The sequence below is a fragment of the Dermacentor albipictus genome, chromosome 8 (genome assembly GCF_038994185.2).
Source record: "Dermacentor albipictus isolate Rhodes 1998 colony chromosome 8, USDA_Dalb.pri_finalv2, whole genome shotgun sequence".
Taxonomy (NCBI): Eukaryota; Metazoa; Arthropoda; class Arachnida; order Ixodida; family Ixodidae; genus Dermacentor; species Dermacentor albipictus.
Genome location: NC_091828.1, coordinates 14662700 through 14687410, shown reverse-complemented (window position 1 = coordinate 14687410; position 24711 = coordinate 14662700). Strand labels below are relative to the sequence as shown.

Sequence of the window (24711 nt, the reverse complement as noted above, 5' to 3'; positions counted from 1 at the left end):
ACGGTTCTGTTGTCACCAAAGCATGTGTAATCTGCATGTGTGACGCGAATTGTGTAGACCTGTCGGAAAAACACGCGGGCACCACCAATCACTCTGGAACCTTCGATCACTCGTGTATAAAAGCCGACGCGCTTGATCGGAAGATGAGATTTCTATGACCACCGGCCGTGTTCGCGGCTGTTGCTGTGCGTGCTTTGAGTGTAACTTACTTTTTTGGGCACGCGTTCGCCCAATTTCGCCATTCACAGTTTCCCTTTCTTCACCGTCACTACCACGTGACAATATGGAATATACTGAACGGTGCTTAGCCAAAAAGTGGGTGCTGCGCATCTTGCCAACACCAACTAGCTCTTTGAGATGATCGCCTCGGGTTGATGATGATTACTATTTTTGGATATGGCACATATTCAGAAAGGGCCTTAGTAAAGAAGTGGGTGGTACGCATCTTCTCAGTACCAACTAGCTGTTTGAGCACGTGCTCGTGGGCGAGTTGGATATGCATGATTACAAAGACGGATTATATCGATGCTCATGCAATCTGTCATTGTAAGGATCACAAGTGCATCCAACATTTTGATAGAACCTGTGTTTTGAACAGAGCTGATGATCAACTGACAAGGGAGATATTGGAAGCACTTGAGATCAAGAAGCGTGGTGATGATTGTATCAGTGAAGCCGCAGTTTCTCTTTCCACAAAGGAACTGACGTATCTTGGGAGCGACACTTAGAAGTTATTCTGTATCGTGGCTTCCTTGTGCTATGCAGATGACGGCCCTGTTTCGTCTTGTCGTTTTGATCCTTGACATCAGCTATATATTTCTATGTCAAGAAATAAAACCCTCAGTTGTTAGTGCGCCTACATGGTTGTCTCGTGCCTCCTTCCTTCGTTTGTTGTTTTGTTTGGCGCCGTCTTTGTAATTAGCTCTTTGAGATTATCGCCGCGCGTTGATGATAACCACGATTTCTCGATATGGCACATAACCAGAACGGGGCTTAGACAAGAAGCGGGTGGTACACATATTCACTACGCGAACTAGCTCTTTGAGATGATTGCCGCGTCTTGATGATGATTAAGGTTTATGGATATGGCACAAATCCAGAATGGGGCTCAGCAAAGAAGTGGGTAGTCCGCATCTTGTCTACGTAAAACTACCCCTTCAATATGATGCCGCGTGTGGATGGTGATCACGATTTCTTTGTATCGCACATATCGAGAACGGGACATACCCAAGAAGTGGGTGGAACGGATCTTGTCAACACCCAGTAGCTTTTTGAGATGATCGCCGTGTGTTGATCATGACGATTTCTAGATATGGCACATATCCAGAACGGGGCTTAGCCACGATGTCGGAGGTACGCGTCTTGTAAACCCAAGGCTAGTTATTCAAAACGACGCAACATGTCGGTGATGATCGCGATTTCTGAATTTCTGGCACATATTCTGTTATAGCGGGACAATCTTGGGGCTAAGCAACCCTGTGTTACCCTGTGTCACGTGACGGTGGCTTCAGGTCAGTCTGTACCGGGCCTCCGGCAATAAAGGACCTAACATAATTGGCGACGAGGATCGAAAGTTAGGCCTGATTAGGCGTAGGGCTAGCCGAAGCGGTTGGCGGTAGGAAAAATGGCAGCTGCACTGGGCACGATTGGGGAATTCGTTCCGACGGAGGCGCCGTCTTTGCCCTTGTATTTGGAGCGCCTCGAATTTTTCTTTCAAGCAAACGACATCGACGGTAACGAGAAGAAGCGAGCAACGCTCTGCAGCGTTTGCGGCCCAGCAACGCATGCCATCGTTCGTTCCCTTTGTTCTCCGGACACGCCGTCGGCTGTGGCCTACGATGAGATCGTCAGGCGTCTCTCAAACCACTTCTCGCCGCGACCGTCGATGACAGTATAGCGTTTCAAGTTTGGCACGCGTCAGCAGCAGCCCGGTGAGTCAATTGCCGACCGCATCGCAGAACTGCGACGTCTCTCGGAACATTGTGATTTCGGTGCGTCGCTCGACGACATGTTGCGCGACCGACAGGTGTGCGGGGTGCGAAGCGAGACTCTTCAGCGTCGGTTGCTGGCGGAGCCTGAGCTTACGTTTGCGACAGCTCGGGAGAAAGCCATTGCCATGGAATCTGCGCAGCGACAGACTGAGCAAATTCGCGGCAGTGCCACATCGTCTGAAGTATGCAGCGTGAGCGGGAAGCGTTTCGACCCATGTGTTACGAAGGTCTCTGCGCCAGTGACAGCCAAGGAGGGTACCCAGAAGCAGGCTGGTTCGCCTTGGAGCACAAGTGGATGTTTCCGCTACAAGGGTGTGCATTCACCAAGCAGTTGCCCATTCATTAATGTGCAGTGCCACTTCTGCAAGCAACGAGGGCACATAGTAAGAGCATGCAGGGGGAAGGCTACAGCTCGCGCTTTGGCTGAACCGAACTCTCCGAACGGAAAACTGGCCGTTGGAGGCCGTCACAAGAATGCTGCGTCGGACGTATACGACGTGTTCGTACTGTCTGGTGAGGAGCCAGCCGCAAGAGTGGAAGTGCGTGTCAACGGAAGTCTCCTAAAGATGGAGGTGGACTCGGGTGCCGTGTGTTCAGTCATCAACGACCGGACTATGCGGAAGCTGCGAACATAGAAAAGGGCATTGCGCCCAAGTAGCCTTCACCTCCGAGCTTACAATAACAAGGAACTACGAGTGTTGGGTGAACTGACCGTGACGGTGGAATTTGGGGGGCAGGAACATCGCCTGCGATTGGTGGTGGTTAAGGGTGCTAGCATCGGACTTATCGGTCTGGACTGGTTCAAGTCCTTGGGAATAAGTCTGAGTGGCGTTCACAGTGTGTGCGAGCCGAGTAGAACTGGCAGTAAGAGAATAATGGCCTTGCTCAAGAAGTATTCTTCAGTCTTTGAGCCTGGACTTGGGACAAGTAAAGGGCTTCCTGTGCGTATAGAGGTGAACCCGGCAGCTCCGCCGTGATTTCTGAAGCCACGGCAAGTACCGTTTGCATTGAGACCGAAGGTCGACGAAGCACTGGACAGGTTGGTGAGCCAAGGCATTTTCCAGCCTGTACGGCACTCGAATTGGGCAATACCTGTCGTTCCAGATGTCAAAAAAGATGGATCGATAGGGATCTGCGGGGACTACAAGAGCACAGTCAATGGTGTGGTGCAGTGGGAAACGTATCCTCTGTCAACACCAGAGCAGCTGTTTGCCAGGCTGGCAGGTTGCTCGAAGTTTTCAAAGCTAGACCTCGGACAAGCGTATCAACAGAATGTTGATGAAGAAACAGCTGACTTGTTGACAGTTACAACACATCGGGGACTGTTCTGCAAAACCCGTCTTCAATTTGGCGTAGCAGTGAGAGTGGCTATTTTTCAGAGGTACATGGAAGAACTGTTGCATGGAATTGATGGTGTGCTGGTATTCTTGGATGACATCTTGATCGGTGGAAGGGATGAGGCACAGCACTATGCTCGTTTGCAAGAGGTGCTCAAAAGAATCCACGAAGACGGTCTGCGACTGAAATTTGACAAATGTCAATTCTGTGTTGAGGAAGTGCGTTACTTGGGACTCATCGTGAACTCTGCAGGTGTGCGACCGACAGAAGACAAGGTGCGTGCTATTCATGAGGCCCTGGAGCCAACATGCAAAAAGGAGCTTCAAGCCTTTTAGGGAGCTCTGAACTTTTACAACAAGTTTCTTTAAAAAGCAGCACATGCCTTGGAGCCACTGTACCGGCTGTTGGACAAGGGTCGCGAGTGGCGTTGGACGGGAGCCGAGGCAGACGCATTCGCCAGGCGAAAGATCTGCTGCAATCACATCACATGTTCTTCATCACTGCATCATCACATGTTCTTGTGCACTATGATGTCAACAGGCCCCTAGTGCTTGCCTGTGACGCTTTCCCGTATGGACTGGGTGCTGTGTTGAGTCGTGTGGGGGAAGATGGCAGCGACAGACCGGTTGCATATGCATCAAGGACTATGAGTGCGGCAGAACGGAAGTATGCCCAAACAGACCGAGAAGCGCTCGCCATTGGCTTTGGCATTAAGAAATATCATCAGTTTCTGTATGGGAGGCTTTTCAAAATTGTGACGGACCACAAACCCCTCTTAGGACTGTTGCACCATGCCAAGCCCATTCCCCAGGTGCTATCACCACGGATGCTGCGGTGGACCCTCATGTTATCAGCATATGACTATGAAATTGAGTATCGACCAGCAGAGAAGCTTTCCAATGCTGATGCATTCAGTCGTTTACCACTGAGGGCCAGTAAGGCGGAGGAAGAGGAGCAACGTCTTTGGGAAGTAGGAATGCTAGAAATGGCACCAGAAGTAACATGGAACTCTAGGAAGGTGGCAAGTTTTACGTCAAGGAACAAGCTGTTGGCTAGAGTCTGCAATTCGGTGCAGCATGGGTGGCCAAAGGGCAAGCTACTGCAAGAGTTTGCAGCATATGTGATCCGCAAGCATGAACTGTCGGTGTACCATGGTTGTTTGCTGTGGGGCAGTCGTGTCGTCATTCCAGAGCCAGCTCGACCATATGTCATGGACATTCTTCACACAGCTCATCCAGGAATTGTCAAGATGAAGGGGCTTGCCAGAGGAACCGTGTGGTGGCCAGGAATTGACAGAGATGTTGAGCAGAAAGTGAGGGACTGTGCACGTTGTCAAGAATCCAGGTCTGCACCAGCAGCTGCAAAAATTCACCCTTGGGAATTCACCAAGCGACCTTGGACAAGACTACATATCGATTTTGCTGGGCCATTCCAAGGCAACGTCTTCCTCATTGTGGTGGACTCTCACTCGAAGTGGTTGGAAGTGTGCCGAATGACGTCCATGCCGGCAGCTGCAGTTTGTGCGAAGCTTTGTTTTCTTTTTGCTACACATGGCATTGCAGAGACTGTTGTTTCGGATAATGGAACTGCATTTTGTTCGGAGGAATTCAGAGACTTCATGTGCCGAAATCAAATCCGACATGTGACCGTTGCCCCATATCACCCTCCTTCAAATAGTCAAGCAGAGCGGATGGTGCGCGAAACCAAGGAAGTACTCAAGCGCATGGTTGGAGGCAATATCGACACACGTCTGGCTAGGTTTTTAATGACCCAGCATATCCTGCCTCATGCTACAACAGGCAAAAGCCCAGCCGAATCGCTAATGGGCAGAAAACTTTCAACTGTGTTGGAGCTTCTGCTGCACACTGGACCTGCAGTCCAGTGTGCAGCAGAAACAGGAGCAGGTGATGCAGCGCCGCAACCAGGCAGTGCGACTTTTTGAAGTGGAGGATCGAGTGTTTGTGCGCAACTATCTCTATGGGCCCAAGGGGTTGCCGGGCATTGTGGATTCTGTCACTGGACCAGTGTCGTACTTGGTCGTCAGCAAGGATGGACGTCGGTGGAGACGGCATGTTGACCAACTCAGAAGTCGTTCTGCCAGCTACGCATTGGACCGTTCCACTTCTGGAATGTGCGAGGAGGAGGAATTATTGGTTGCTTTCCCGGCAGGGTGTTCCGAAAGCGGCATTCCTTCAAGCCCAGAGGGCCCTGGAAGACGGGACCAAAGAGAAATACGAGAGGAGGCTGCAACACCCAGTACCGAGCCTGTTTCTTGTGGTGAGGACAGTGAAGTAAGCGCATCCCGGGACCAAAGAGAAATACGACAGGAGGCTGCAACACCCAGTGCCGAACCTGTTTCTTGTGGTAAGGACAGTGAAGTAAGCGCATCCCTTCAAGTCCAGCGACCACAGCGCCAACGCAGCCGTCCTGCGTATCTGAAGGACTTCGTGACGTAGGGGTGAGGGTGTTATAGCGGGACAATCTTGGGGCTAAGCAACCCTGTGTTACCCTGGTGTCACGTGACGGTGGCTTCCCGTCAGTCTGTACCGGGCCTCCGGCAATAAAGGACGTAACATATTCATATGGGGACTTCGCCAAGAAGCAGGTACTACGCATCTTGTCAACTACTAGCTACTTGAGATGATCGCCGCGTGTTGATGGTGATCACAATTTCTGGATAAGCCACATAACTAGAACGGGGTTTAGACAAGCAGCGAGTGGTACGTATTTTGTCGATGCGAAACTAGCTCTTCGAGATGATGCTGCGTGTTGATGACGGTCACAGTTTCTGGTTATGGCACATATCCATATTGGAGCTTAGCCAAGAAGTGGGCGATACTCATTTCGCCAACGCAAAACTAGCTCTTCTAGATGACGCCACGTGTTGATGATGGTCACGATTTCTGGATATGGCACATAACCGCTACGGGGTTTACCCAAGATGCGTGTGGTACGCGTCTTGTCTACAGGCCCATTTTTTTATATGAACGCCGCGCGTTGATGATGATCACGATTTCTAGACATGGCACATATCGAGAATGGGGCTGAGCCGAAGTGAGGGGAGGGGGGACGCATCTTGTCAACGCCCACTAGGTATTCGAGATGATCGCCGCGTGATGATTACGATTTCTGCATATGGAACATATCTGAAATCCGCCATAGCCATGAAGTTGATGGTACGCATTTTGTCAACGCAAAACTAGCTCTTCGTGATGGTGCCGCGCATTGATGATGATCACAGTTTCAGGATATCGCATATATCGAGAACGGGGCTTACCCGACAACGGAATAAACTGCCGTTTGGATGGATGGATGGATGGATGGGAGGTAGGAGCGTCCCCTTTGAAACTGGGTGATGGCAGTTGGTACCATGCCCATTTTTTTATTTTGCCTTTTATTTTTGTTTACCTCTGTTGTGTGTTAATAAAATTCGCAATTTTCTTTAAAAACGTCTTCCTACCCTTTTCGCCTTATGTCACCTCTCTGCTTTTGAGCCACCGGTCGGCACCGAAACATCCGCTGACGTAGAAGGCGTCATCGAAGGCGACCAGCGTCTACTGCTAGACCGCGAAATTTGCGTCGCAAGAGGGATCGCTCGACTGCACGGAGGAAACACGAAAGTGTTGCTGACAAACTTCAGCCTGGAGCTCTAGCACATCAACAAGGGCACGACGATCGCATACATCGAAGAAATTCTGGAAAACAGCAAACAGCACAGCGATCCATCTACCTCGACGACCATGGTTCCCGAACCAGACTACGACATTAATGTAAGTCTCCCCGTGATTAAGCAACAGCAGCTCAGATGTCTGCTCCGACGATACAAAGGCTGCTTTTCGACGTCATCGAGGATTCGACAAACACCAGTCGCCAAGCATCGCATAATCACCGAGGAGTACGCTCGACCACTCCGCCAGAGCCCTTACCGAGTTTCGCCGCGAGAACGTGAAGCTATAAGAGAGAAGGTCGACGAAATGCTGCGCGACGACATCATCCAGCCGTCGAAAAGCCCGTGGGCATCCCCTGTTGTCCTGGTGAAGAAAAACGACGGAACCATACGCTTCTGCGTCGATTATCGTCGTCTGAACAAGATCACGAAGAAGGACGTATACGCCCTCCCACGGATAGACGACACATTGGATCGGCTCTGCAACGCTAAATACTTCTCGTCAATGGACCTCAAGTGTGGCTATTTGCAAAAAGAAGTCGATGAAACGGATCGCGAAAAGACGGCCTTCATCACCCCAGAGGGCCTCTACGAGTTCAAGGTTATGCCATTCGGATTGTGCTCGGCGCCTGCAACGTTCCAGCGCGTGATGGACACGGTTTTAGCAGGATTGAAGTGATAGACCTGTCTCGTTTACTTGGATGACGTCGTTGTTTTCGCCGGTAATTTCAACGATCACCTGAGGCGGCTTGCGACAGTACTAGAGGCGATCAAGTCATCAGGGTTCACTCTGAAGCCGGAAAAGTGCTGCTTTGCTTACGATGAGCTTCTGTTCTTGGGCCACGTAATCAGCAAATCTGGTGTCCGCCCAGACCCGGAAAAGACACCTGCCATCGCACAGTTCCCGCAACCCATCGACAAGAAGGCAGTGCGTAGATTCCTTGGCATGTGTGCCTAGTACAGTCAGGATCTTTTCACGCATCGCCGAGCCGTTGACACGTCTAACTAAATGTGATGTTGAGTTGAAGTGGGAAATGTCGCAGTCCGACTCATTTGAAGAACTCAAACGACGCATGCAGTCACCGCCGGCACTTGCGCACTTCGACGAGTACGCCGATGCAGAAATCCATACTGACGTCAGTAGCCTAGGCCTCGGTGCCGTTCTAGTCCAGAGGAAAAACGGAGTCGAACAGGTGATAATAATAATAATATATGGGGTTTTACGTGCCAAAACCACTTTCTGATTATGAGGCACGCCGTAGTGGGGGACTCCGGAAATTTTGACCACCTGGGGTTCTTTAACGTGCACCTAAATCTAAGTACACGGGTGTTTTCGCATTTCGCCCCCATCGAAATGCGGCCGCCGTGGCCGGGATTCGATCCCGCGACCTTGTGCTCAGCAGCCTAACACCATAGCCACTGAGCAACCACGGCGGGTTCGAACAGGTGATAGCCCATGCTAGCCGGTCGCTGTCAAATGCGGGAGGCAACTATTCTACACCCGAAAAGGAATGCTTCGCCTTCATTTGGGCTACAGCTAAATTTCGCCCTTATCTATATGGCAGGCCATTCAAAGTCGTCAGTGACCATCACGCGTTGTGTTGGCTAGCGAATATAAAGAATCCTTCAGGACGACTGGTGCGGTGGAGCTTCAGACTACAAGAATGCGGCAACACTGTAACATACAAGTCCGGACGAAAACACTCCGATGCCGATTGCCTATCAGGCGCCCCCATTGACCCGCCGCCGCCGCAAGATGACGAGAATGACGACGCATTCCTTGGAATGATAAGCGCGAAAGGCTTCGCCGAACAGTAACGGGCAGACTCGGAGCTAAAAGGCCTCGTCGAATATTTAGGAGGGCATACCGACGTTGTCCCCAGGGCATTTAAGCGCGGATTATCTTCCTTCACGCTTGAAAATTTCAACCTACTCGTGAAGAACTTCTCACCAGTCCGCGCCAACTACCTTCTTGTTGTTCCGTCGGCGCTGCGTCCAGAAGTACTGCGCGCCCTACATGACGATCCGACCGCTGGACACCTAGGATTTTCCCGGACACTATCGAGGATACAAGAAAAGTATTATTGGCCGCGCCTGACCGCCGACGTCGCCCGTTATGTCAGAACATGCCGAGACTGTCAGCCACGCAAGAGAGCGCCGACAAGCCCAGTAGGATTACTACAGCCAATCGAGCCTCCTTGCGTACCCTTCCAGCAGATCGGGATGGACTTGCTGGGACCCTTTCCGACGTCAAGAACCGGAAATAAGTGGATCGTCGTAGCGACGGACTACCTCACCCGCTTCGCTGAAACTAAAGCACTGCCGAAAAGTAGCGCAGCCGAAGTGGCGAAATTTTTCGTCGAGAAAATCCTGCTGCGACATGGTGCTCCAGAAGTCCTCATCACCGACAGAGGAACGGCTTTCACAGCAGAGCTCATGCAAGCCATTCTGCAATACAGCCAGACAAGTCACAGGAGGACAACTGCCTCCCATCCGCAGACGAATGGTCTTACGGAGAGCCTGAGTAAAACCCTCGCCGACATGCTAGCAATGTACGTCGACGTCGAACACAAGACCTGGGATGCGGTCCTGCCGTACGTAACATTCGCTTACAACACGGCGGTGCAAGAAACAACAAAGATCACGCCATTTAAGCTGGTTCATGGCAGGAACCCGACGACGACGCTTGACGCCATGCTGCCGCACGTCACTGACGAGGAAAATCTTGACGTCGCTACCTATCTGCAGCGCGTCGAAGAAGCCCGACAGCTCGCCCGCCTCCGAGTCAAGAACCAGCAGAGGGCCGACAGCCGACAATACAACCTCCGACGATGCTTCGTCGAGTACCAGCCCGGCGACTGTGTTTGTATGGACCCCGAAACGCTGACGAGGACTGCGCGAGAACCTTTTGCGTCGCTATTTCGGACCGTACAAGATCATACGACGTATTGGCGCGCTGGACTATGAGGTCGTGCCGGATGGCATTTCGCTATCACAGCGGCGCCGCTCACGACCTGAAATAGTCCGCGTTGTGCGACTCAAGCCGTACTACCAGCGTTAATAAACTTTGGGGCTTCGCGTAACTGACCTTTGCACTTTGTTTCTTTTCCTTGTTTTGTTACTTATGTTTATTAAGTGTCCTTTTGTGTTTCGCTCTCTAATATTTGTAGCATCGGGACGATTCTTTTTAAGAGGGGGAATTGACACGTGTACTTATCTTTATCGGGCAACCACGTTTCGCCGCCTAAGAAATGGAATCGCATAGCGTGGGACGCGTCTACATGTATCCGATGTTTCTTGAAAGTTATCGGTGCTTCTATCCGCTGTCTGTTGTCGCCGAACCTTATGTTATCTGATTTCATCACTTGATGCGAATGGTGTAGAACTTTGTGGAAGGCACGCGTGTCCGAACGATTAGTCTGGAACATTCGACGACTGTTGCATAAAAGCGGACGCGCTTGACCCGCTGATCAGATTTTCGACGATCACCGACCGTGTTCGCCGCTGTCGTTGTGCTATAAGTGTAGCCTGTTTTTGTGGGCACAGGTTCGTCCAATGAAAGTTATGCTATCTTCGGCTGGTCGTTTCTGAGCGCTCTGGAGCGCTCTCGCGAGCGGCGTTGTCTTCGGCTGGTTGAAAGAGGGTGCGCGCCCTGCGTTCGGCTGGTTCTTGATTGCTCCCCTCCCTCTTGGAGCGCTCTGAGGCGCTCCGAGCCCCGTCGTCGGAGCAGTCATCGAGATTGAAACGTCATCGCTGCGCCGCGTTGCTGCTGTTGGCGACGGCCCACCGTAACCTTGGCAACCTAGGCCACTGCATGCTGGCGTCTCGACGAACTCTCGTCCCGCCGGCACGTCTGCCGGTTTTTCCGGCAGTGCCGGGAGCTTTGGATAGGCGAATCATCGGACGTTGGCAGTGGTCACGTGGCTTCGCATCGGCAATTTCTTCCTCCGGGAGTGAGTCGCACGTTCGGCTTGCGCGCTTGTCCTCTACCCTTGAGCTCAGGAAACGCCCGATCTATCCGACTCTGCTTCGGGGCATACAGGCGACCAGTCGAAGATACCATTAGTTTTGTCTTTCACAGTATTACTAGTGTGTTCTTCAACGTCACTACCAAGTGACAATATAGTGCATTTCATAACAACCTTAGCTGCAATGTATTAAGTACTGTATTTGAATATATGTATTATATTCCTACCCCCTACTCTAATGCCCAACATTGGGCGCTGTAGGTATCTAAGTAAATAAATAAGCGAAAACAGCGCAGTACGCATCTTCTCAACGTAATACTAGCTCCTCGAGATGATGCCGCGTTTTGATGATAATCACAACTTCTGTGTATGGCAAATAATCAGAACGGGTTTTAGCCAAGAAGAAAGTGGTAGGCATCTTGGCAAGACCGAGTTGGTCCTTGAGATTATCGCCACGTATTGATGATGATAACGACTTATTGGTATGGCACATACCAAGTATGACGCTTAGCAAAGAAGTGGGTAGTACGCATTTTGTCAGCGCAAAACTAGCTCTTCAAAGTGATGCTGCGTGTTGATGGTGATCACGGTTTCTGGACATGGCGCATATACAAAATGGGGTTTAGCCAAGAACGGGGTGATACGCATCTTGTCAGTGCCAACTAGTTATTTAAGATGATCGCTGCATGTTGATGGTGATCATGATTTCTGGACATGGCACAGGTCCTGAACGAGTGGGTGGTACGCATCTTGACGACGCCTACTAGCTCGTGCCGCGACTTGACGATAATCACGATTTCTGAATATGACAGATGTCCAGAATTGGCTGAGACGCAAAGCGTGTGGTATGCATCTTGTGAACACCAACCATCTGAAGGAAAAAAACAGTCACAAAAGACAAAGGACAAGATGAAATGTTCACACCACAACGGCTGGACTGCCAAGTGAGCTTCATTAGAAGCGGAAATCATTGTCAACCCGCGGTTCCTCTCCATGAGCTCCTTTTGTATTGGCAAAATACGTAGCATCCGCTTCTTATCAAAGCCATTTTCTGGATATGTACCACGCTCAGAAGTCGTGATCATCATCAGCACGCGGCGATCATCTGAAAGAACTAGTAGGTGGACGTTAGCAGTGTGTTCAATGAAGCTGGTTGGTTCATCTTTAGAATAAAAATTGGGAACACCGCAACGCAGGACAAGCGAGTGCACAGGACAGAGCGCTGACTAGCAACCAAATTCTTTATTCGCAAAAGCAGCATATAAAGACGTCATGAATGTGACGAAGAACATAAAGAGGAGGATAAGAAGGATAAACGTCAGCCAAGAAGATAATCAAGTTCTTTTGTTGAGAGCGTGAGGGACGCAGAAATGACGCACGCGTCGCCACTTTTGATTATGCAAAAAGCTTCAAAAATTTCGTGCGCACGCTTTTCACTATATCTGCCAATTAGTTCGCAATTCTTAAAGCTCGGGGTGCAACCGCACGTGTTACAGTGGGCAGCTAGATGACTGTACGGGTTTCGTTTTAGTGAAGCGGCGCGCTCGCGCAGGCGATCATTAAAGGGAAGCTGAAGAGTCTGTCGAATTCAATAAGACGCTCATATACGGATGCGGGAACCTTAGAAACCATGAAGGTAGAATTTTGGGGGGGATTTTTCACTTAGCAGCGACGCAATCATCACTTAATGCGTGCTTTGGGTTCTCCTAAAAAAATTGTTAGCACGCTGAACGGAAGGTGCATGTTTATCGCCCACCCTTGACGCAGGTTTCATCGCCAAGCGCCGCGAATTTCCTATTCGCACGTGTGTTGTGAAACAGCCTGCATGCAGCTACCATAACGCAGTGCAAGCGTAAAGTTTGCATGTGTTGGAAAGCCTGCTCACGCCAAGACGCTGCATTCCCCCTTCTCTCGCACACATAAAAAACCGACCATCTCACGTAGCCAACGGAATTCGCCGGTTACGAGTAGCGTGCGGATGGAGCGCTGATGAAGGTTCTATACTACACGTGCTACAACAGCCGGTAAACTTTTCCCGCGTTTAAACCGTCTGTGTAGATTGCCGACAGCTTTGGGGCAGCGCACAAATGCTGAAGATCGCATCACCGTTTACGTTCTACGAGGAGGCATGCAGGAACATAACACTACAGTTGTTTGCCCGGAAACGTACTCACTGGAACGCTGAATGTAGCTTAGCAAAAGACATACTCGCCAAAGAATATTTTCAACACAAGGAGATACTAACACTTCGCCTTCGTTCGCGTGGAAAGCAGTGCTTGCACCAGCATTTTTTTGCTTCTTGGAGAGGCCGGTTCTTCGCAATCGGCTTGTACATGTAATATGTACAAGTATGTACGTACGTGTAGTATGTAGAAGTATAAACCCCTTACAAGTGATCTTGCACGCGACAGCGACAGAGCTGCAAGCGAGGCGATGGCTGTCGCGTTCACTCGTCGTCTGCAAGCCGAACCATTGTAGACGTCACTAGGCGCCCGTTCAATCACAGGCGGAAACGAGGCGCGCGAGCTGGGCGTGTCTGCTGCTGCACTTTTCGTCAAAATAAAATATGTTTGCGCTGCTCTTTCACTCAATTTCGATGCTATATTTGAATTTAGAGGGTTGAAAACCACGGTGTACTGCTCTTCACTAATTTTTTCTGGAAAACCTTTCAGCTTCCTTTTAATGCACCTCCCCGTTAGCCCGATATAGCAACGTTTACAATCAAGCGGGATTTTATAGACGACGTGCGTTGTAGAGTCAATGAAGCCATGAACAGGATTCTTATAGCAGCTTTTGCGCACGCCAGTATTCTCCCTATTGACTATTTTGCACAACCCGCTCGGTTTATTGGAGGCATTGCACATGACTCTGAGTCCTGCCTCGGCCGCAATTTTCATAACGTTATGGGAAACACGGTGTACATAAGGAACGACGGCAAGCCTAGGTCTCGAAGGCGGTGACTGCAATGTTTTTTACAAGGCCACCAGCAACAATGCACAGAATGCTGGTTGGGTGGCGTGCTGATGTTAGTCTGTTGACTTGCGCTGAAAAGCTCCGTTCAACAGAGTGCTCCCAAACATGCCTAAGCGATGCCTCGTTTTACGAGTTTGGAGTGTGCAGACGAAAAGAGAAGCCCTTTCATTGAGCGAGGCGAGTAGCTCCAGCACACGTGATGAGTATAAAAACAATTTCAATGTTTGAAAACCTTAAACGGTCATTAGTGGGCGCTTCCGTTGTTAATTTGAAATCCTTCATACTCTCACTGAAGGCGTTAATGGTGGCTATGGTAGCCGCCATAGCCGTGGTGGCCGCGCAGTAGCTCCAGCCACTGCTCACCTCCAGCAGCGACTGTAATGACAGCCACGGTAGCCGACCTAGCCATTGTAGTCGAGCAGTAGCTCCAGCTACCGCTCACCTCTAGCAGCAACTGTGATATAGCCGCGGTAGCTCCAGCTGCTGCTCACCTATAACAGCGACTGTGTTGACAGCCACGGTAGCTCATGTAGCCGTGGTAGCCGGGCAGTAGCTCCAGCTACTGATCACCTCTTGTAGTGACTGTGACGACAGCCACTATAGCCGACGTAGCCGTGGTAGCCGCGCCCTAGCTCCAGCTACTGAGCTCGCCTCAGGTAGCAGAAGCCCTGGAAAGCGCCCACCTCACCTCCCTACCAGCAAAATTTGCTAGAACCAACCATGGTAAATCATCATTGGCCAAGCTGTCCATCATTGGAAAGTTATTGTAGGCCAAACAAGGTCTGTGCGTGGCTGGAGTGACAAGCCTACCATTGGCCAAGAAATGGAAGGCCATGCATGGCCAACGATTGGAAACACCTCTTGCCATAGCTGGTACTGCAGTGGAACACCATGCAACAGCCAAGCATATTCTTGCTATGGAAGCCAAGCATTTTGGCCAGTGCAATTTCTATCCCCAATTTTTGAGTTTTTTGTCTTGGCTACATATAAATTCCCTGATACTTTTTTGTAGATTTTTATCTGTACTACACCAAACATGTCACAACACAAACATTTTCGGTGTTTCATTTTTATTTTGCACTGAAGAATACAGTAGCATAAGATGGAACATGTCTAAACACAAAGAAAGCATAGAATACACAACTACGTGAACAAATGAACTGTCACATAATTTTTTTAAAAGGCAGAATTGAACACAGCAGTGACCTATATCACAGAAAATGATTGCACATATCAAGCCAACAAGGGACACAGATGGTCGAACCACACACCGTTCGGCTGTCTAAAAATGAAATATTACAAAAAAGGAAAGCGTGGAATACAATTATGTGAACAAATAAACTGTTACATCATTTTAAAAATGCATATTTGAACACATGAGTGAATATATCCAGTTCCTTAACAGGGACAGCAGTAAACTACAGAAAATGACTGCACATATCAAGCTAAGAAGGGACACAGATGGTCGAACCACACATCATTCGGCTGTCCAAGAATGAAATATCACAAAAAAGGAAAGGGTGGAACACAATTATGTGAACAAATAAACTGTTACAACATTTTAAAAACGGATATTTGAACACATCAGTCAATATATCAAGTTGCTTAATAGCTACTGCAGTAAACTATATCACAAAAGTTATTGCACATATCAAGGCGCGGGACACAGAAGGCATAGCTAATGCTCTCTTTTAGGTGGCCGAACCACATTACATCATTCAGCTGTGTAAAAATGAGATGTCACACAAAAGAAGAAAGGGTGAATGCAATTACGTGAATGAATAAGCTGTTACATCATTTTAAAAAGGCGCATTTGAACACATCAGTCAATCAGTGGGCTAAAAGATTACTGAGCCATCTGCCACACGCTGGCTTAGTGTTCGAGGGTCGTGTGCTGCTGTCCAAAATAATCTGCAAGCCATCACAGCAAGTCTCTCACGAGAAACAGAAGAGAGGGGTGAAAATAAGACAGCTGGGCTGCCAAAGCTTAACTTAAGTGGCAGATTTGTAGGCACACTTTTGATTATGTGTGATGTCTCATTGACTGAGAGGCTATCAAAGCCCTCCAAGCAAGGTCGCTGCATGTTGATCTCTTGCAGGACGTGATAACATCTACAATAACCATGCTGGAAGCACAGAAAGACCTCAAGACAAACCTTAAAGAATTGTGTGCCAGCAATGATATTACATTGTCAGTCATATCAGAATTTGAAGTTTGAATGCAGGGAACCAGAGAAGCTTTTGTTGATAAACTTGTTATCAACTTGAAGGATAGGTTTCAAGTCCACCCAGTTCTCGCAAAATTTGCAATACTGTTTGCCGGGGAGTGCTACCGGGACATCGTTGCAAGCAAAGGCACTGAAGTTGCTTGTGCATTGTTGACGCTGTGCGCCACGCTGGGAAAGCTGTGCACCACGCTGGGAAAGCTGTGCGCCACGCTGGGAAAGCTTTACACCCATGATATGTGGAATAACATGTAGCAGAACTGTTTTAAAAAAGAGGCTACATCAAACTGTAGAGATTACGAGGTGCTGTCTTGGCTTGTGTCGGATTGCCTCAACAAGGTGACGCGCCGTCTGTGTGTCCGGCCTCCCTCCTGCTCCGCAGCAAACATCAGCCACCTTTTGGTGGCGTCCGCAACAGCTGCATCAGTCGTGCCGAGGAGGGCACCTGTTGCACCTGTGAAAAAGAGTTCGGCAGGTGTTACGCTCTTGTAACACAAGAAGGCAAAAGCCTGCTGCACATTTGGTAATACATTAAATTATACAGTTGGGGTTGAACTTCTTTGTAAGACCATTGGTGATGCATCAAGTTATACAATCAGGGCTAGACTTCTTTGTAAGACATAACGAGCCGCAATGGGAAGTACAGGTGTGGCACTAAGGCGACCTCCTTAACGCCACATATGAACACTTAACGTAGTACCTAAAGTGCTGTATGCTATTGCATGAACTAGGCCACACCGTTAGACAGCAAGATGGCTGCCACGGGACGTATGAACTCAGGCACGCACTAGGCATACATTTAGTAAGCTAGAACAGTGGAGCGGCAGTGGCTTCAGGGAAGCGTGCTTGTCTCGCACCCCGGTGTGCCCGGGTTTGATACCCAATCGAGACCGAAACGTACCAATTTTTTTTTCAAAGCCACCGATTTGCTTTGTTTACAGGAACCTCCCGAGAAATGTGACGTCAATTCAAGCATTTTTTGTGGTGCTGGCCACTTTTCTTCAATGTCACAGCCAACAAAGACACCTAAGGCTTCGCCTTAAAATTACACACCTAAATGCATAAATCTGTCTTCTGAAAATTTTGAAACACATTGTTTTTATGGTAAACTTTTCTATCTTCCCCTAAGCAACCTGTACCTTAGTTGTGTAGCTCAGTTGTAAACCATAAGATTGCGTGCCTGCTTTCATTATGAGCTTAAAAAATAGGAAAGTTCATCCAACACAAACCAAAGTGATACAACTCTGAACTGGGGAAGCAATGATTGTGGCGAAACTGTGTTTCAACCTTCTCGACTCGGTTACTCCAGATGGCACAACTATGCAGTATTCAGGAGGCCAGCCACTGTTGAAAACTGAGCAAAACAGCACCTATAGCACGTGCTGCCAAACAAACATCAGTAATGGAGTGTCTGTTATATACTGATCATGGTCAAATATTTTATCTAAACTGTAACTGCAACACCATAGCATAGAGAAGTATATACAACACTAAATCTCGTAATGGGGGAAATATTGAAAGTCGCAGTAGAAGACAAAGTACTATTTGTTTTACGTTGATGCTTACCAAGCAAAAGATGCAGTACATTTGTGAGGCTGTTGAATGGAAATTTTTTCCCTCAGAAGCCGGCCCAGCTGCACTGCAGTGCAACTGTCTTGGAGACTATTTGTCGGAGCACCCTGCGAGCTCCGTCTTTTGCATCGCTGCCACCTTTCATAGAGAAATAGCCTACCTGCAACACGAAATGCAATACATGAATAAGAAAAAGTTGCCGTTTCGCCCAAAAGGCGAAGCATCGATTGCGATAGCAAATTAGTAGACAGCTATCCGAAGTAAGGATAGTAGTTTTATCATCTTTATAAAGTTGTAAATGTTCGCTTACTAAGTAAACAAGAACGGCGTCACGCGCGTACAGGTAAACATGAACACATCTCGCTTGATGACCGCGGAAACTCGTCAAAACCTGGAAAGCACGCCAGCAGCAGCAGGCAAATTGACCTTCGCCCGGTCGCTTGTCTCGCTTCAACGCGAACGCCGAAAGCACAGCGCATACTAAGCTACCAGAACTCGGCGTATGCACTTCGTACCCATCGCAGATTGCTTTGAAGATGAGGCACCGCGGGCGCACACTTCGGCCACAAAGCAGATCGCTTTCAAGGTACAGTACCCACGCGGTAGCTCCGTCAGCAGCAGCCACGAAAGCAGAACGCACCCCGCCCCCCTCTACCGACTCCTCCTCCCTGTGTACCGCGAGTGAACTAAGTCCACGCGCTTCCGGCCACTTGCCTCTCTCGCATGCTCGAGAATAAGCCGCGGTTGGCGGCTCAGCCTCGCACGCTTTCACTCGCACACACAGCGCGCAGCGACGGTTTTATCGCCGTTGGGTTTTATACGGAACCTCACGGCGACGTCGACGGCATAAATGCACTTGGAGTGTCCAGATAACTACTATCCAAATAGAAGTTCAGTGAAGAACTCTTGTGTTATGTTTAAATGGTCTGACAAACGTTTAAACTACACCTTGAATTTAGTCATTGCAAGAAAATCTTGCAATGATAGGAAAAAATTGGAGGACGCTTAAGCTTCGCCTTCAAGAGTGGGACGCGACAGCGTTCCCGTCGACCCGCCAAGGGGTATAAGACAATGCGCTACGGCACAGCGATCACTTACGATGCGCCCCGCATCGGACTTAGCGCCCACCTATCACGCGGTGAGCGTCGAGCAACGCAGCGTTCGGCGCGGCAACGAAACGTGTGCCTGAGCGAACGGAACGAACCAAAGAACTCGGTGTCTCGGAGGGCAAACGATCTACGCCAGCCAAACGTCGTGATCGGCACGGGCAGAGAGATAGATAGTAATCTAAAGAAAGGAACGGCGCTTGATTCTGCAACCGGGAGCACGGCGAAGCGTCGTCAGGGGAGAGGGAGTCGGGACCGCGAAGTGCCTGGCAGCGGTCCCAATGCGCGCGCGGCGCGCCTCCTGTCGGGGCAGCGCCGTACATTGAGAGGAGGGGGTCTTCTGTGTTTGCCGCAAGATGGCTCTGCGTGTGCGGAAAGCGCAGAAGGAATGCAGCGGAAACGCACTTCGCAACTCGTGTAATTGCGACTTCCGTACGTTACATGTTCATAATTACCGATATACACCGCAGTATAACTTTCCACGGCTCGTTTCGAAGGCAACACCGCATTCACTAGAGGCGCGTTTGTACCGCTTGGAAGCATCGAACGCGTGGCTGAGTGGTAGCGTCTCCGTATCACACTCCAGAGACCCTGGTTCGATTCCAACCGGGCCAATCTTGGAAGTTGCTTTTTATTTATGAAGTGCCTGCCGTGATTTATCGCTCATGGTCAACGCCGCGGACGCGGACGCCGACACCCGACACCGACGACACCGGCTTTTCTGCGACACGAGCTCCTTAACGCTATCGCGTTAAAAACATTTTATCTCTTAAATTACTATATCTTTAAACCAGTAAAGAAACTCCTGCGAACTGACACAAGCTAACCTTCTGTAGTGAAAAGTTGTCATTAAATGTTACAAAAGCAGTAAGTGTTCAGGCCTCAGTTCTTGTAAAATGCCATTCTTGTTGTACTGTTTACTTTGACAAGCGTTCGAAGTGTTACCTGCAGATACATTGCGGGACTACCTTGTTTGTTGGACAAGGCTTCTGCCCGCGAATAACACAGTTGTTGTTGGTAATAACAGCATGCCGTATATAGTGAATTACACTTGTCGAATGCTCATCTGTAGACTGCGCGAGCGTCCGAAGCAGCGGTAGTTGCTGGGTTATAGATGTGGTTGTTCCTTGTAGCACATGATCCAAGCATGCGGCATGACCATGCAAGATCTTATTGCGACGTTAGCCCCCTTTCTTTTTTTTTCTCGTGGAAGAGGAAGATGAGAACAGGTCTTTTTTTTTTGTCTTTGTTCATCCCATCCTCTACGACACCTCACTCGTCTTAGGGAAATTGCGTCCACCCAAATAGCCGCCAGATTCTTTCTGTGCGATCCCCTTTGGACATTACTCCTTTACACGGCTAAAAGGCAATTCCGACGCACAAAGCTATATGCATCATGCTGGTTTACCAACCGCAGTGATCGCTGTGTTGAGTAACGCCATACAGGAGGCTCGTGTAGATATAGCATGGTGATTTCAAGTCTACTGGACTTGAAATGCGTGAGAACTATGCCGGTGACCAATGCAAATATTTTATCACGATTGGCGCTTCCGGGTCACACTGGGTTGGCCATACACGAGCACTCTTTTCTGTTTTAGTTACCACAACAAGTGATCACAATGAGAAAATTTTCCAATCCACAATGGCCATTCAGACATCGCTACTCCTCGTCAAACGGAAACCGATACTGCGAAAATAGTTAGCAGCACGTGCATACCTAAGCTGCTGATGCACGTCGCAAGCATATATGCAGCCAAGAGAAATTCCCGCACACTGTGGTTACAACTGCACTGAAAGGCCACACAGTGGTTTCCCAATGCCCTCATGTGAATTGACATCACTTAAAGTTCGCGGAAAACAATCTAAAACATGTCCAGACCGTTCCACAGCACACAAGGGCAACACATTCAAGCAGCACCGCGTCAGCTTGCACATGCCATCCTTGCTTGATAAGGTCTATAGTTTAACTTTTCCACCTTGCAAAATTCCTAATTCTCCAAGAAAACAGCTTTTACAGATATTTGTACTGCTTCGATGTAGCTAGATCACGCAAGCTTTGGCTACCCAGGCAATATTTCACATGGCTAAAATGCAATATTTTCAAACCCCTTGCAATTTTTCCATTCGAAACGCATTCATGTTCATGAAACAAAGTAATCAGGGTTTCCCAGCAAGGCTAAGTTCTAGGCATGAAATTTGGCGTTAGTCCCTTTAACAACACACGGAAGTATCAGTGTTTGCTCTATCAAGCACTGCATTTAATCTGATTCGTACCAAGCTGTCTCATGTGAAGCTATTGTACAAGATCAAATATTTCCTGAAGTGTGGGGCAACGGCTGCTTCTTCTGTAAACAATATCTGCGCATGTTAGACTAATGGTATCATCGTTTTATATATAAGATGTACAAGTATATAAATAATATTTAGGTTTCTGTGAAAACCTCATTCAAGCAGAAGGGCAAGAGAATGTCGGGTCTAATCGGTCAAATAGAAAGGGAAAACTCTGAACAAGAGTAAGTTACAAGCACTCATAAAACAAACTACTAAATATATGTTTCATGAGATGTTAACAGAATATGATCATCTAGTTGTTAGAAAAGGAACAAAATTAGGTATTGTACATATATTAATAAACTATAAGCAGTGAAAATCTGACTCAAACCGCAAATATTTTCGCCTAATTATATTAACAATGGTGGTTACAACTAGCCAACATTTATTTTTTCTTGCGCTATGTACAGGACGATGCAACAGGGACAAACCAGACACTGAATATGAAGCGGACACGAAGTAACACACGGAAGCGTAAACTATCAACTGGTGTATCGTCAGATCATACCACATTATCTTAAAGCAGACAACGAAGTATTGTGACTGCGTGAACTATGATTACAGCAGCTACACTCAGATCGCGTTCTCACGTTTGTGGTTATGATGATATAAGTACATTCTGTGTGTGTATGCATTCATTGCGCAAGTGATTTCGGCTTTTGTTAGCATGATTAAAGGGTGCTCATGCAGTTGTCTTTTTCTTCTATTTCTAAAGCCTCTAGAATTTCCCTGGTTATATTAACTTTTTCTTTAGCGACGACTGCCATCTTGTCGTCCTGTTGTGTCGTACTGTACGTAGCACACGAAAAAAATGAATGCACACCAAGTAGCCCAATTCATAGCCCTTTTAGAGAACTAGACAAATTGACAAAAAATGCTAACTGGATTGGTTTAAACATACTTTTAGCCTATAGATCATAGAGCTTAGAAGGACTTATGCTAGCATCACTTGTAGCCTAATTTAAAGCACAGGCATCAGGTCCCTGATAGAGACACAATGTTCAGCCAAATACAGGAGGCTTAGCCACTTTACTATCAATGCTGAGTACCTCTCTGCACAAAAATGTTAGTTTCGCCATACCTTGGCTAGAAGGAACTGGATCTCGTGAGGTAGAAGCATACGGAGTGACAGGAGATGGGCAAAAGCTTCCTGCAATTAAGGAAAGGCAGTGACCACAGCAACATGAAGTTATTGTATAACAATAATGAATTTCAACAAGAAAGAAATGCAGCGCATGTTTTGAAAATGCAAGAACCACTGCAATAAGCAAATGACAGCTCATTTACATGGTGGCAGGAAATGCTTCTACCGCTAGAAATAAAAACTTTCGTCCGCTTATATTTTTAGGCAACGAGTTTTAACCAAGCAATCTCAAAACAGGCCTTAATCACTTTTGTTATAAAAAAACCAACTCATTTGTAAAATAAGTTTTTGAGATATGTCACTTAATTAGCTAGTTCAATAGCACTACAGTGGCAAAATTTGGTAATTCGGCATAGCAGCTCCTGCTCCCTCGCAGCCTAATCATTAAAAAGTCTCCACTTGCATTTGTGTTTATTCCTATGGGATGGTGGCAAGTGTTGTTAGTCCCCTGATATGCGAAGAGAAACAAATACTCAACAATTCTGAATAGTGAGCTTCGAATCAAACAGCAGATGCTATTCGAATTGCATTATAAATATTGAATATTTGCACACCCCTCGTAACCTGACAGTAGAGCCCAAGTGTTTGCAGCTGTGCAAACCGGAGGAAACCAGAAATTTTAGTTTAAACTATGTTAGTGTTGATGGTTCCTAGCAGCCAAACAGAGGTGAAAGACACACTGTATCAGTTGAACAAATTTAGAATGCAGAGATAGTCATTCATGTTCGTAGTACCTGTGTCAGAACATGGTGTGTACTGCTGCGAGCGACCAGCCCTGGGTGTTTGACATGGCGTCAGCATACGGTGCTGAGCAGGTCTTGGGCCCAGTGACATGAAGTCGGGAGATGAACACGCACTCTCTGGAGTTGGTAAGTATAGTTTGTCGCAAGAACATAAAAAATTGTGCGTATAATGACAGCTGCACACTAGACCACATTCTTTATTTTGAAAACCTGGAATGTTTGGAAAAAATGTAACGTTGCACAATTTTTCCATAGATGTAAGTTGCTCAGAATTACAAGGTCAGCTGTGCAATTTAACTTAGTTCAATAAGATCGAAGGTTCCTCCCCTCATCACACGTTTGCTCAGTTTCTGCTGGCCAGTGCATTTCAGTGCAACAGCTGTGCTGGCAATTAGACAATATTACCGATGTTTCTCGTACCCACTGCTGCAGGAAGTACAAACATGCAGTCACGGTAGTGAAAAAAGTAGAGACCAATAACATAGGTATACTGATGATAAAGGTTTTGATTCGTTAAGTTTGGGCCAAGTATCAGTCCTGAATAAGAAGAATCTATGCCTTAAGAAGGCTCCTTTTCTCTCTACGAGAAATAAATTTGCTTTTTTGATCTACATTGGTCACCATTACTAAAAGCAACATATTCAAAAATTACTGTGAGTAAACCTGCTCTAAATAACACTGGGTGAAAAAATGTTAAAACCTTGCACTTGCATGCATTTTTTAATAATTGCATACTGCTGTACCTGACTGCAATGCAATTGAAGAGGAGGTAGACAGCTCAAATAGTCCTCTGGTCACTGGCGGTGTGCTAGGTGAACTCTCATTTGGGCATGTCAGTACCACAGCACTTGAGCACGGGGCGATTGATTGTGGTTTCGGTGCAGGTGGCAACATGGAAGCTGTTAATAAAGCTGACTCAACATAAACAATGTGAATAAATGCCTGAACAAAAATATAAAGACGCTACATATTTGATGGATATGTTATAGATACTGTAATTGTGATTGTAAAACAACAGCAGTCCCATTCAAAAGAAATGCAATGGGCTGCAATATTTCAAAAGACAAGTTGCATATTATATCAAAAAGTAAATAGACAAACATTACCTTTAGTGTGACATGATGGCTGTGTTCCCCCTTCCATTACCTCATCAACATCATCCGTGTCCGAGGACTCGTAAATTATTCGACGCTTTCTCAGATTTCTTGTTCTCCGTTGTTCATCCGGGTCAGACTGCCTCAAATCAGATGTGTCCAGTGACTCATTCAGCTTTTGAAAGGCTGCCTTCAAGGTATCTTAAGAAAGAACACATACTGTAATGACATATTTTCACACAGTGAAGTTTTAGGGTATGTGAACTCCATTCAACAAACCTCGATGGCCAATAATCTTCACTTCCTCAAGTGTGCATCAAGCGTCGATAACCTTCCGTCAGGTCATGGCTTTTGAATCTGAAAAAAAAAACAGACGCCAGTATTAAAATGTGAAGTCATGACGCACCAAAAGCAACGACCAAAGGGTTACATTGATTGGCTTTAAGCTCACATAAATGGATGGATATAAATAAATGATTGAAGGTATTAAAATGTGGCTGTTTGTGCCACTGGCAGTGTAAGGTGGGCAGATACTTATTTTATTTTTAATCCCTTGCAT

General features: G+C 47.7%; 1 protein-coding gene and 1 long non-coding RNA gene across 2 annotated transcripts; one reads left to right on the top strand and one right to left on the bottom strand.

Moving 5' to 3' along the window:
- The first annotated feature begins 2008 nt into the window (after positions 1–2008).
- Positions 2009–2626, top strand: LOC139049206 (uncharacterized). The gene has a single exon (XM_070524570.1). It carries the CDS (start codon positions 2009–2011, stop codon positions 2624–2626), a length of 618 nt encoding a protein of 205 aa, XP_070380671.1.
- A 20422-nt stretch (positions 2627–23048) lies between these two features.
- LOC135896648 (uncharacterized) lies at positions 23049–24334 on the bottom strand. The gene is made up of 3 exons (XR_010562765.2): positions 24165–24334; positions 23802–23957; positions 23049–23175 (listed from the first exon to the last, which is right to left on the bottom strand). It is a non-coding gene; the product is annotated as an uncharacterized lncRNA (long non-coding RNA).
- Positions 24335–24711: the final 377 nt, after the last annotated feature.